General features: G+C 41.0%; 1 protein-coding gene across 1 annotated transcript in view; it reads right to left on the bottom strand.

Annotated features, from left to right (window-relative positions):
- Window positions 1–14656, bottom strand: part of LOC142662963 (uncharacterized) — a 119616-nt gene that overhangs the window by 41379 nt on the left and 63581 nt on the right. Inside the window, exons 14-15 of the mRNA XM_075841257.1 lie at window positions 9456–9500; window positions 1834–1860 (exon numbers count right to left, since the gene is read on the bottom strand). Of these exons, the coding sequence (XP_075697372.1) occupies window positions 1834–1860; window positions 9456–9500 (72 nt within the window). The remainder of the gene's footprint in view (window positions 1–1833; window positions 1861–9455; window positions 9501–14656) is intronic.

Raw genomic sequence — 14656 nt, 5'->3', positions numbered from 1 at the left:
TATATACAGAGCTAAAGAACCCATTTAGTAACTCTGCCTTCTCTTCATCCCCTGTGATCAACTCCCCATTACCATTATCTAGGGGTCCTACATGTTCAGACCTTGGTTTTTTAGCATTTATATACTTGAAGAATTTTTTGGGATTTGTTTTACTATCCTTGGCCACCTGCCTTTCATTTTGTATTTTTGCTAATTTTATTACATTTTTACAGATTTTATTAAGCTCTTTATATTTTAAAAAGGCTACAGCTGTACCCTCAGATTTGTATTTTTTAAATGCCCTTTTTTTGTCATGTATTGCCCCTTTCACAGAAGGTGTAAGCCATGTGGGGTTTAATTTGAGTCGTTTATACTTGTTACCTATAGGAATAAATTTTGCACTATAATAACTCAAAGTAGATTTGAAAATCTCCCATTTATCATTTGTCCCATTATTTGACATTAGTTCTTCCCAGTCCATATCCTGAATTGCAGCCCTCATCCTGGGGAAATTGGCTTTCTTAAAATTAAATGTTTTTGCCCTCCCAGCCTGCGTTTGTTTTTTACAGTATAGGTAAAATGTAACTATATTATGATCACTGTTACCGAGGTTTTCACGAACATTGACATTCCCAACAAGATCTGCATTATTAGAAATGACCAGATCCAACAGAGCTTCACCTCTAGTCGGGTCTTCCACAAACTGGCCCATAAAATTTTCCTGCAACAGGTTGAGGAAATGTCTCCCCTTTGCAGTTGAAGTCGAACCATGACACCAATTAATATCCCGGAAATTAAAATCTCCCATTATCACTACAGTACCCGCCTGTGCAGCCCGCTCCATCTGTTTATATAGCTGAACATCCATCTCCTCAGTTATATTGGGGGGTCTATAGATTACACCAAAAGTAATTTTTTCAGTGTTTACCTCCCTTTCTAGTTCCACCCACAAGGTTTCAACCTCCTCACGTTCTTCACCCACTCTCTTTCACACTCGCCTTCATATCACTTCTCACATACAGACATACACCACCACCTTTCCTATTTATCCTGTCTTTCCGAAAAAGTGTAAAACCCTGTAGATTTACAGCCCAGTCATGTGAAGAGTCCAGCCATGTTTCAGCAACACCAACTATAACTTGCTCCGTCATTAAGGCTCATTAAGGGTAGTCACTAAAGGGTTACGCTTTTCTATGATGTGGATGGTAACGCTCTCTCTCTCCAGCACTGGGGGGTTCCACTCTTGAAATCTATGCACTGGGCTCACCAATGTGATAAAACAGCTGTGATAGAACAGCTGAGATTTTCAGGTTTCGAATGTCACATTGAAACTATCATTTTTTTATTCATGGCCCCCACTGCAGTTCTTCCCTAATCCACTGATCTCCATACAAGGAAGAAAGCCATTGTGATTTTTAGGCTATTCACTTTCTTTTATTCATCAAGCAAGATCCTTGAAATCTAAGAACAAAGTAGTTTATCACACAGAGAAAATGGCAAAAGTCAGTGCTAAAAATATCTCAGTGGACATTCATCTTCTCCCATTTACCCTCTAGCTTCAGGGAGGCATCAATTTAACTTTGTTGAAACCGGCATTGAATTTTTTGTTACGGGAGATGATGATAACATGACTGTATCCTTTACTGATGCTGCAAAGATGATATTCCAATATATAATATTCCCAGGCAGTCAAGGACACAATGCGAAAACACCGAACAACATAGAAAGTCAATCAGGTGTTCTAGCAGACGTTCTGCATAGTGATTTATAGCATAATCTGCTACAAAGTCCTAGCCAAGCACAATGTTTCTGGCTCAAACCAAGCATGGAAAATCTTAATGAAATTGAAGTTACCTTTACTCCTGAAGTGCCTGGTTCGCCCTAAAATGATGAACAGAAATAAGCATTAATAGTGGAGTTACACTGCGATATATAAGTGGATTGAGCTACATCATTTACTTATTTTATCATTGTATGTATATATGCAAGTTCAAAAAACGAGATGTGAACTGAGCCTAAGGGTTCGGCCACACGGAGTGGCCCTGACACGGTCACAATGCGGCTAACAACTGCGCCGGCACCATGTTCGGTGCGGCTGTCAAACAGCCTGTTAGCGGCCGCATGTTAACGTGGGTAAACCGTCCCTTTATCTGCAAAACCGTGCCGGCCATGAATTGATACACGCTTTATGGCCGCACGATTTTGCAAATTACAACAACTTACCACCTATTCATTCTCTATGGCAGCGCTGGAAAAAGCCAAGCACTGAACTCGGCTATCTCCGGCGCTCCCATAGAGAATGAATGGAGCTGCAGTGCGCATGCGCATGTACCCGAAATACCCCTTAACAAGGTATTTGACAGCCGCCCTTACATAGTGCCAGCGCGGTTGTTGGCCGCATTGTGTCCGTGTCAGGGCCGCTCCGTGTGGCCTTACCCTACATGGATCATGCTACCATATTGTAGAGATTTCCTTTAAAGGAGTTGTCCGTGATTAGAAAATAACGCCACTCTTGTCAATGAACACGGTCTGGTATTGAACCTCATCTCCATTACCACATTCAAGTTAAAGGGTTATTCCCATCGCAGAAAGTGATGGCATATTTGATTGGAACTGCTCAGCTGCAGTTTTTTTAAAGTCCCGGATACCATCTTTAAGTAAATATAATTTTTTTCTTTTTCAAACCACATAGGTTAAAAATCTTCAAATTCATATTCAGTAATAATCAAAGCAAATACAATATTATTTTTACATGACAAAAAGTTTACCGCTAGTGAGTCAAAGTAAACCTCCATTTAAATATTGGGATATGATATGTCCAGCATAATATAGTTACATTATTAGAAACAACAAAAAATTTAAATAAAGAAATATTCTCCCAATATTGACCTTTCATTTGATCCTATCCATTCTCATATTAAAATGAATCCTTCTCTATGTGTCCCCAGACAGCCCATTCCCCACAAAGCTGTCTCTGGTGTAAGGCAATTGGCTGCAGCAGGAGCCTTCCCCTTTGTTGTACAATATGAGACCAGCCTTGCTAAGAGTCACCCTTAGAAAAGCCCCACCCTTTAATAGTCTGCCAGTATAACATTTAAGGGGTTTTCTGGGAAACAATCCTTAGAAAAGGCCATGAAAGAATGTTATTGGTATTTGGTCTGACCAGCAGGACACCCGACATTTTGCAATACGAAAAGGCATCGGCTCTTGTTTATCCAGCCACAGCAGCTTGTCCATATGTATGGCTGTGCCTGGTACTACAATTTACAGGCTTGTAATCTTCTGACAAGTTCACAAAGCAATCAGACCATACAATGAGACAAGTCTGTCTATAACACATTTTATTTTTCATTGCTATTGGAACTTTAACTCTACGTATACATATTATACGTTTAGTTATATGCATAGTGCATGCTGCAGACATTGCTGATTTGCAATGATCTAATTTAGATAATAACTAAATTCTGCATGCAGTAAGTTAAGGAGCCAGTTCACATCAGTGTTGGGCTTCCACTCAACGGTTCCGTTCGGCTTTACGTTCATCAGTTCCACCGATGGAAAGGTCGAACGGAACCGTTGAGTGGAAGCCCAACACTGATGTGAACTGGCTCCTTAACTTACTGCATGCAGAATTTAGTTATTATCTAAATTAGATCATTGCAAATCAGCAATAGTTTATGTTTCGATTAAAATTGATTTCAATGGTAATGCTTCCGTTGCAGTTGGTTTCTGTTTGCTTCCGTACTGTAAAGTTTCAGCTTTTTTCACGAAAACAGTAGTGTAGTCAACTACTCTATTGTTTCTGTGAAGAAACGGAAACTTTACGGAACGGAATCAAACAGAAAGCATTACCATTGAAATTAATTTTAATCCACACATAAGCTGTGGCTTCCGTTCGGCTTTACGTTCATCAGTTCCACCGATGGAAAGGTCGGACGGAACCGATGAATGGAAGCCCAACGCGAATGTGAACAGGCCCTAAGGGATATGTGTTGCACACATTTAGCCCTTGTTCACCTGCCACTATTTTGGTCAGTATTTTGTATCAGTATTGAAAAACCAAAACAAGCAGTGTAACATAACAGAGAAAAAGTAAAATGGAAAGATTTGCACCTCTTCTGTATTTAGGACCCACTCCTAGTTTGGCTTACAAATACTGATGCAAAATCCGGTCCAAAATACTGCCGTGTGAAAGTTGATTTATAGGATCACACAAAAAGGTCGCTGAAAACCATACCGTCTGAATTACCTGTCAAATATGCAAATGTTGCTGAAGATTCGTTGCGCAATTGCCTCGAATCTGCACCAACATTTGCAGCGGAAAAATTGTGCCACTTCTGAACGTGGCCTTACACTAAGATCAGTCAAACTCTGAAATGTCTGACCACTAAAAGTAGTAATGGCAAAAACAGTATTACAATTTAAAACAGGGCTGAACATAGATCTCATGTCTAGAATGTATTGACAGTTGCAATAAATAAGGGGGCACTGGTAATTACATCGTAAGTGATTGCGGGGTCAGGAAAAACTTTTTCCTGTGAGGTGAAATTAGCTACAATTGCCCAGGGGGTTAAGGTTTGCTTTCCTCTGAAGCAGTTAGGTCTGAGAAAAGCTGAACTTCATAACCATTTGGCTTTTTCTAACTATAGAACTATATGGGACTTAAATCGTGTTAGGGGGGATTCACACAGGGTAGATTTTTATGCAGAATTTTCTGCGACTGATTGGCGTTGTTTCTGCAGCAAGCACATTCAGATGAATGGAACTGATTTTCAGTCGCAGAAATTTCTGCAACAAAATCTGCCGCGTGTAAATCCACCCTTAGGCCGGGTTCCCATGTAGTGTAAACGCTGCGGATTTACAGTAGCAGCAAAGTGGATGAGATTTAAAAAAATCTGATGCCCACGCTGCGGAACAAAAATGCAGTGTAAACGTTAATAAATTGACCTGCGGTGCGGAATTTAAATCCGCAGCATGTCAATTTATGCTGCATTTTCCTTGCTTTTCTGTTTTTCCCGTTGAATTCAATGGGGCTGCAAAACCCACAACAGAAAGCCATTGTTGCGACTCTTATTCCGCCGCAGAAATCACAACTCAGCAAAAAAATAAAATAAAAAAAAAAACATTCTTACCCAGAACTCTCCCCTTCCTGCAGTCCGGCCTCCTGGGATGACGTTGCATCCCATGTGACTGCTGCAGCCAATCACAGGCTGCAGCATCACATGGCCTGCAACATCATCTAGGGAGGCCGGACTACGCGTAGAGAAGAGGGAGGGGGTAAGTATCAACCGCTTTTCTTTTCCACAATGCTGCACAAATTTCCGCAGCGGAAATTATGTTTCGAAAAACCGTACCACAATGTGGTGCCGTTTTTCAGATGTAAGGTGCTGCAGGTTCCAGGTCGGATACGCTGCACAGATTTTACGCAGCGTATCTGACCCATGAAAACCCGGCCTAAGACCTTTTTCACACAGTACAGATTTGCTGCAAATTTTGCATGTAATTTTTAAGCCAAAACCAGTAACGGAATCCAAACACAAGACATATATGAAGGAAAGCCTTATAGGTCTGCTCTTCTGGATCTAATTCTGGTTTTGGCTTAATCTATTCCTGCGCCACAACGTACGTTTGCGTCAGGGTGGGGGAGGTAATATTCAGAGCGGGCTCACCCGCTGAACCCGCTCCGTAAGCGGCAGGTGTCAGCTGTGTTTTACACAGCCAGGAAGATTGCCAGGAATATCAGCCAGGAACATTGATCCTGGCTGTTCAACCCCTTAGATGCTGCGATCAAGCACGATCGCAGTATCTAAGACGTTACAAACAGGGGGCGCCCCCTCTGACAGCTCATTGCTGCCCAGGGGCCTAGTGAAGGTCCCCAGGGCTGCCTTTCTTCATCTCCTGTTAAGCCGTGTCTCTGGCATGGCTTAACAGGAGCCTGTAAAAATCACAATACTCTGCAATACATTAGTATTGCAGTGTATTGTACCAGTTATCTTACGATTGCTGGTTCAAGTCCCCTAGAGGGACTAATAAAATGTGTAAAAAAAAAGTTGAATAATGTTATTAGTATTGTCAAAAAATGTAAAGTTAAAAAAAAACCTTTTCCCATTTTTCCTCTGAAGTAATGTACATTTTTTTTTAAAAAATACTAAATTGGTATCGCTGCCTCCGTAAAAGTCCAAACTATTACACTATAGCATTATTTAATGCGCACGGTGAATGCCGTAAAAACAAAAATATATAAAACTCCGGAATCGCTATTTTTGGTCACTTCATATCTTACAAAAAATTTAAAAGTGATCAAAAAGTCTCATGTAGCCCATTAGAAACTACTGCTCGCCCCAGAAAAAAATAAGACCTCATACCGCTAAATCCATGGAGAAATAAAAAAGTTATGGCTCTCAGAATGTGACGACAAAACATATTCTATTTTTAACAATTAGCTTCTTCTTTGTAAAAGTTGTAAAACATAAAAAAACTAAATAACTTTGGTATCTCTGTGATCGTATTGACCGGTAGAATAAAGTTAACATTTTTACTGTGTGGTGAAAGCTGTAAAAACTAAACTTCTCAAAAGATTGAGAAATCCCATTTTGTTTTCCTATTCCACACCACAAAGAATTGTTTTCCAGTTTCCCAATACATTATATGGTACAACAATTGGTATTGTTAAAACTACAACTCGCACCACAAAAAACAAGCCCTCATATGGCTATAATGACGGAAAAATAAAAAAGTTATAGCTTTTTAAAGGTGGGGAGGAAAAAATGAAAACGAAAATCCAAAGAATAGCTGGGTCCTGAAGGGGTTAAAAAAATGCATGAAAAATCTGCAGGAAATCTGCACTGTGTGGTCTTTGTGGCGTGAGGGCTACTAGGTAATGTTTTCTTTTAATGTATGGATATGCTGTGCAGTTGATTTGTCTTAAAGTGCCAGTTACATGTTGGCATTTTACATACACACGCAATTTGTCATGCAACAAAACGTCACTTCTTATGGGGTAAAAAAAGAGAAAGTGACATGAAATAAAGGGAAAAGGTAGAAAAATAATACCATGCATAAGTCACATGATATAACTTCAGGGAGTCACTCAATACAAGTCAGATATTTACAAATTAGATAATCATTGCTATATGTTATACTAAAATCATAAAATACTAAACAGACTATTAGACAAGTGCAATAGTTAGAACAATTAGCATAATGTACATAATCTACTCAATAAATGTGAGAAAAAGTAATTTTTACAAATATTGTGCAGAACTCCCAACATTCATCATATATAAAATAGCTTAGTAAAAATGCATTAGAAACTGTTTTGGAAGCTTCACCACCGACTTAAAGACACTCTGTCACCAGATTATAAGTGCCCTACCTCCTACATAATGTGATCGGCACTGTAATGTAGATAATAACAGTGGTTTTATTTTGAAAAACGATCATTTTTGACCAAGTTATGCACAATTTTAGATTAATGGTAATTACTTTCTTAATGCCCAACTGGGTGTTTTTTAACTTTTGACCAAGTGGGTGTTGTGAAGAGAAGTGTATGACGCTGACCAATCAGCGTCATACACTTCTCTCCATTCATGTCCATTTGTACTCAGCACAGAGGGATCTGGCGAGATCACGCTGTGCTGTCACATACACACACATTAACTTTACTTGTCTTGACAGTGAATAGACATCGCCTCCAGCCAGGACACGATGTCTATTCACACTCCCGACACTTCAGTAAAGTTTGTGTTACTGCTGTCATTCATAGCGTGATCTTGCGAGATCATGCTACTGCTGTCATTCATAGAGTGATCTCCCGAGATCAAACTATGCAGCGATTAGGTCCCACACAAACTTTACTTTACTTTAAGTGTACACAGCTATAGAGATAGATAGATATAGATCAGCAGCACAGGACAGTTTTTTCAAAAGGGTGCACGTCTCCTGGGTCACAGTCCAAAAGTGACCCCTCAGTCAAGGCAAAAAAGAAATTGAGACAGCACTACCAAATTTTCAAAGTGAAGCATATGCTTGAGAAAGGCTTGTATTGAGCTGAAACGTTGCACCATGGAATAAAAGGATCTTCACTTTGAAAATTTGGTAGTCCAGCTATAGAGATAAATGCTAACTTTCTAGTAGCCTGCAGCAACCCTAATGAGAGCCTTGGAACTTACTAAAGATGGATTCTTTAGGGTGTGTTGACACGGTGCAGTTTTTCAGCGGGTTTTACCTCGCAGCCGAAAACTGCACCGAAAAACGCATGTATTTTTTTATGTGGTTTTCAACCGCACGGCAAAAATTCATTGTGTGAATGCATTCTTATGTCAGCTGCTAATTATTTTCCAGCCCGCTCAGGGGTGTACATAGAGGTGAGGGGCCCCATTTAAAAGATTAAAATGGGGTCCACTTCTGGTGCTTGTTAACATCTCCACACCTCTAACCACCTTAGGCAGAAAGACTTGGAGATTGTTTGTCCCCCATCTCCTTTAGACGATTCTAGGGTTAATTCCTCATAGCGTTGTTTGCTAACTGAGGACCAGTGGAGAAGGTTTCTCTGCACAGGTTTTCACCATCCAGTAAAATAAGGAATGCAGATCCTTTTCTCCAGGGGCCCCATAGCAGCTGCCTCTATGGTAGGTATGCCTTTACGTAGGCTCCCCCTAGAAGGAAGTAAGAATGTTATAATTTAAAGGGTTTTTCCACAAAGAACCTTTATCACCTGTTCACAGGATAGGTAAAAATGTTAGATCACTGGTGTCCTACCGCTGGGACCCCCAAGGAAACAGCAAAGTGAGAGCTGAGAGCAAAAATTGGGATTCGCTAATCCCAAAGTGGATTTCTAAGATTTTATAAAATCTCGTCTCTAGCACTGCTGGCATTTAGAATAGATAACCCAATTCTCAGTTCAATGGTAATCTTTTCACACGTGCTACACAGAATAGAAATCACAAACTTTAGCGTATTTCTGATCTAAATGTCAAATCTACTGAATTTAAGTAACACGAGGTAAAACCAAACATACATGTAATATTACAATTGTCATGTTAATGCAACACTTAGGAAGATGTAGGTCTGGGGCGATTACTGGAAATGATTAGGTGGCAGGGGGTGGATAATAATGGCTGACAAAGTAAAGTAGTAGAAATGATTTATGATTATGGAAAAGAATATGAAGGAAGGTAAAGTTAAAGGAAGGGATGGGTCATACCTCTCAACTTTCAGAAACAGAAATCAGGGGGGAAGCTAAAGAAAAAGAGGACACAAGATGAAAATTAGGGTTACCAAACCACAAAGGGGATGGAAAGTGGTGTGAACAGTGTGACTATTGATGATGAAGTGTGAGGACCAGTAGACAGAGGAGAAGGTGGGAGTTACTGTACATAGGTAACTGGAGGATGCACGGAGACAGCACAGAGTCAGCTGAGAGGTACACTGGGATTCGAGGGTTAAACTACAATCCATTCCTTTTAGAAAGATACCTTTGCTCCATGTTTCCCTGGCATCCCTGGCATGCCTCTTTCTCCCTAAGGGTTAAAAGAGAAATGAGAGAGAAGAGGATAGAATAAGTCCAGGCAGACTATGTTATTAAGTGTTTGGGATAGAAAGAAAGGAGAAAAAACAGAGAATTGTAAATCTAAACCCAAATTATGTAAATATCACTGCTAGACATACGCTCTGAGGAAGTCACGTGAGTGACAAAACGCGTCAGCATTATGTGTGACATCACACACCGGAAATCCATGGTCTTGTCCGGAGACATCTGACATACATGCAACATTGCATGCAACTCGGACGCAGCCGGAATACCGGCCTCTTCACTGGGCAACTCTCATAGCCATTATCCAAAGGCTCAAAGGCAACTATCCGGATGGCTAACTAATCTACATTAAACTAATACCATCCTGTTTGGGCCCGATGTTGGAGTGCGGATAACGCCGTATTCATGGTGGAAATACTATCTATTATGACAGCTGCACTATTAATGGCATTCACTGCACCTGACCTGGGTGTTTGACTGGCTCCCGACGTTTGGCTTTGCAAATTGACTGGGAGAATTCAATAATCCCAGCGGAAGCGAGATCACTTTGACGTATTTTACTCCCGCCATTGAAAAATTCCCCTAAATTGCTGTCGGTACTGCAGAAAGGATACTATATCTGAAGCCATTGACAGAACTTTTTCACTGAAGGAATTTCTTGTTGGTCGATACACAACGCCATACGGATAAGTATATCCTTATACTGATTACACGACCTTATGGTTCTGTTTGATGTTTGCAGTTAATTTTTATGCTAAGCCCGTCTTTACAGATTTATATTTATGTTAATCTATATTAGTTACCCCTGGACTATAAGGCTGGGTTCACACGACCTATTTTCAGACGTAAACGAGGCGTATTATGAACGATTTACGTCTGAAAATACGGCTCCAATACGTCGGCAAACATCTGCCCATTCATTTGAATGGGTTTGCCGACGTACTGTGCCGACGACCTGTAATTTACGCGTCGTCGTTTGACAGCTGTCAAATGACGACGCGTACAATGACTGCCTCGTCAAAGAAGTGCAGGGCACTTCTTTGGACGTTCTTGGAGCCGTTTTCTCATAGACTCCAATGAAAACAGCTCCAAAAACGGACGTAAAAAACGCATTATATTGTGTGTGGGGGGGGGCTATGGGGGCATTATGCTGTGTGTGGGCAGCTATGGGGGGCATTATACTGTGTGGGGGAAGCTATGGGGCATTATACTGTGTGGGGGCAGCTATGGGGAGCATTATACTGTGGGGGCAGCTATGGGGGGCATTTACTGTGGGGGCAGCAATGAGGGCATTATACTGTGTGGGGGAAGCTATGGGGGCATTATGCTGTGTGGGGGCAGCTATGGGGCGCATTATACTGTGTGGGGGAAGCTATGGGGGGCATTATACTGTGTGGGGGAAGCTATGGGGCGCATTATACTGTGGGGGTAGCTATCGGGGGCATTTACTGTGTGGGGCAGCTATGAGGGGCATTATACTGTGGGGGCAGCTATGAGGGGCATTATACTGTGGGGGGAGCTGATATGGGGGACATTATACTGTTTGGGGGCAGCTATGGTGGCATTATACTCTGTGGGGGCATCTGTGGGGAGCATTTATATATTTTAACAGACCACTGCATTCCTTTTGCTACTAAACCCATGTAACGGGTTTTCTATACTAGTATATAATATATTCACCTATGATTTGTTACGATGTTTTGGTGAATAAATGTAAAATGTTTGCCTGAAAAATATATTTTTCTTCAAATGTTAACCAGTTAAGGTCCGAGCCATTTTTTTCTTTATTTTTTCACTTCTAAGGGTCATAAGGCCTCATGATCATGACCGTAGCCATTTGCACGTGATTTTCGGGTCGCAAATCGCGGGCTGTGCGGCTGTGGCCATTCTTTTCAAGGAGCCCGCAGAACACGGCCGTAATATGGCTTGCCCGTTCTTTCTGCGGTCCAGGCTCCGGGGCCATGCAGGGACCGTGGAAACCACGGTCGTGTGCATGGCCCCATAGGAATGAATGGGGCCACAATTCTCCCGTGGATGTTTGGGGGAATCTATTTTTTACAGCGTTCACGTGCGCATTAAATAATGCTACATTGTAATAGTTCAGACTTTTACAGACGCAGCGATACCAATTTTGTTTACTCTTTTATTTTTTACATTACTTGGGAAAAGTTTTTTTTTACTTTTAATATATATTGGGTTTTTTCCCTACTAAAAACTTTATTTCACTTTTTTTTTACACATTCTATTTGTCCCCCTAGGAGACTTGAACTTATGTATTGCAGTGTATAGTCATACAGGCAAGGCTTAACAGAGGAACAGTGAAGGCAGACCTGGAGGCCTTCATTAGCCTTCATCGCCACCCCTGATTGCATTGCTGTGGGGGGTGGGGGGGGGATGAGCTGTCTGAGGGGGCCACCCCCTCTTTTCCACGTCTGAGATGATGTGGTTGCGATTGACCGCAGCATTTGAGGGGTTAAACGGCCAGGAACAGCGCAATCGCTGTTCCTGGCCGTTAGTCCCGGGTGTCAGCTGTGATACACAGCTGAAATCCACACTGAGCATGCTCCATACTTCTCCCCCTGCACCAGGACGTACCGGGACGTCCTGGTGCTTGAAGGGGTTAAGACAATTTGATTATTATCCCAAGGCCATGTTTACACAGTGCAGTTTGGTGCAGTTTTTAATGTGTTTCTTTCTTTATATCTAAAGTCAGGGGTAAATAAAGAAATCTATAAAGAAAGACTTAGGCTGGAATCACACATGCAGTTTTTTGTACAGTTTTTTTTTTTGATCTCTAGTGTAGTGGGATCAGTAACTTTGCTGCTGTGAGCAAGTGGGTTGTCAGATCATTCCGTCTTGGTTGGAAACTGTTCGAGGGGGTCCAGAGGAGGAGTAAGGAGGCATTAAGTGAGACCGAGGTCTTAGTGATTACTTTTATTTTATTGGAGATCTCCTGCCAGGAGGATTGAATGGCTGAGCAGTCCCACCAGATGTGAGATATTTCCCTTTTGGAGCCCACAGCGCCAGCATCTATCAGATTGGATGAGAGTGATGCTGTGAAGGAAGTCAGGCATCCTGTTCCTCCTGGTAAGGGTCTTGTATGAGTTTTCTTGGGTTTTTATGCATCTGGAAATATGAATTTTTCAATATCTGCAGATTTTTTCTAGTGTCCGTAAAAAAAACTGATGCATCCATTATTTTTTCAAAGTTCCATGAGTTTGTGCCAATTATTGGGATTGTAATTCTCATTGTTTTAGAGGTCATAGTTCATATCACTATTCTAAGCTATAGACATATATTACTTGCAATCTTTATTCATTGTGGTTTTCCAAATTGTCCGTAAAAAATGTTTGCTGTCTATGATTTTTGGATAAGCTGTCCTGAAACCTTGGCAACCTTGTTCTGAATAACCGACTATACACCAAGTCACCGGATTGGCTGCTGTGCACTGGTCCTCCTCTAGTTCTATGAGGTTTCATAAACCTCAGACTTGAGGTTTCCGTCACCATGCCCCATGGTACCGCCGAGGACGCAATCATTGGCAAAAAATATGAGGGGGGAGGCGCTTTGTTGAATGTTTTTAACATACCACCAGCTCAGAATCAATTCGGGGATAACGATCTGCAGACGCTTCCTTCTATGGCTTCCTTGTAGTATAGACGGTATATTAATTCTACTGCTGTTAGCAGAGACTGACCATTACATCTATATGAGTGATAAAGTTTCTGGGCTCATGGATTGTTTATGTAATATAGGCTACATGCCTTTAATAAAGGTTATTTCATTGTTAGGAATTATATGAATAACACAATTCAATACCTTCTGTTAGGCACTATTAACATCGCGTTAGGGGTTTCTGTCGCAGGTATACGTCGGGAAGACCCTCGACGTATACCTCCGACAAAAGGCCCAAACGTATCCCACTGTATGGCATACTGGGATACATTGCCCGGGGACCGGCCCTGGCAGGACTCTTGAAGTCACTGTCAGAAGGAGTGTCGGAGGCCCCCGGGCAGTGCATCAGCTGATGCTCTGCTTGGAGAATCCAGCGATAGGGAACTCCTGAAGTCACTGTCCATATATGCCAGCGCTTTTGCCCAGGGACTCCAACGCTGTGAAAACTCCTGACTTCAATGTCCATATATGGACAGTGATGTCGGGGGCTCCCCGAGATATACATTTAACGTATACCTGTGGCGGATGCCATACATTGGCACCCGTCCCCCATAGGCTCCTGTGTTAAAAAACGTATACCGTGTGGTATATGTTTTTCTGCGGGATCCCTCAGGATGGAATAGCGTAGTCTACTACGCTATTCCATCTTTCAAATAAAAGGTATACCGACGTATACCAGACCAAAGGAGGTCAAAAGGACACTCTTTTGGTCTCCGTCGGGATAATGGAGCCCTATGGACATGTTTATCATATATGTATGAATGGGTCCTTAGTAGTGTGGAAAATTGTGTTAGTTGCCTTATAAGCAAATTGTGTCTTGTCACTTCTGAGTTTGGCTAAAAAAAACTGGGACAAAAACTGCATTAAAACTGTGTCTGTTCTGTCCTTAGGATTGATTCACACATGCAGTTCTTCATGCAGTTTTTGGTGCAGTTTTTTTTATGTAAGGTATAAAGCAAAGTCTGATAGTTCTCTCTTTTGTATTCACTCCTGTGCTTAGCTTTAGAAAAATAAAAAATAAAACTGCGGCATAAATTTTAAGTGTTTTTCTTATTAAAAATTATTTGATTTGTTAAAAAATTGGGTCACTGTAAAAAATCCCTACATATTAGGTATTGCCGCAATTGTACAACCTGTGGAACAAACGTAACTCATTAGCTATACTGCACAGCACATGGCGTCAAAAAAACTTTGCAAAAACAATGACAGAATTACATAAAAAAAATAAAAATAATAATTATTAAAAAAAAATAATAAAAGCTAATCAATAAATTATATGTACCCCAAAATCGTACCAATAACAAATTACAACTCATCTTGCAAAAACAAGCCCTCATACAGCTACATGGATGTAAAAATATAAACGTAATGGATCCCAGGTGACACTAAAATGACTTTTTTCAATAAAACATGTTTTATTTTGCAAAAGTACTAAAACATTAAAAAAGACTACACATATTTGGTATT

Source organism: Rhinoderma darwinii, chromosome 11 (genome assembly GCF_050947455.1).
Source record: "Rhinoderma darwinii isolate aRhiDar2 chromosome 11, aRhiDar2.hap1, whole genome shotgun sequence".
NCBI lineage: Eukaryota > Metazoa > Chordata > Amphibia > Anura > Rhinodermatidae > Rhinoderma > Rhinoderma darwinii.
The sequence above is the reverse complement of the archived record's forward strand: the minus strand, read 5'-3'. Positions and strand labels throughout refer to the sequence as shown.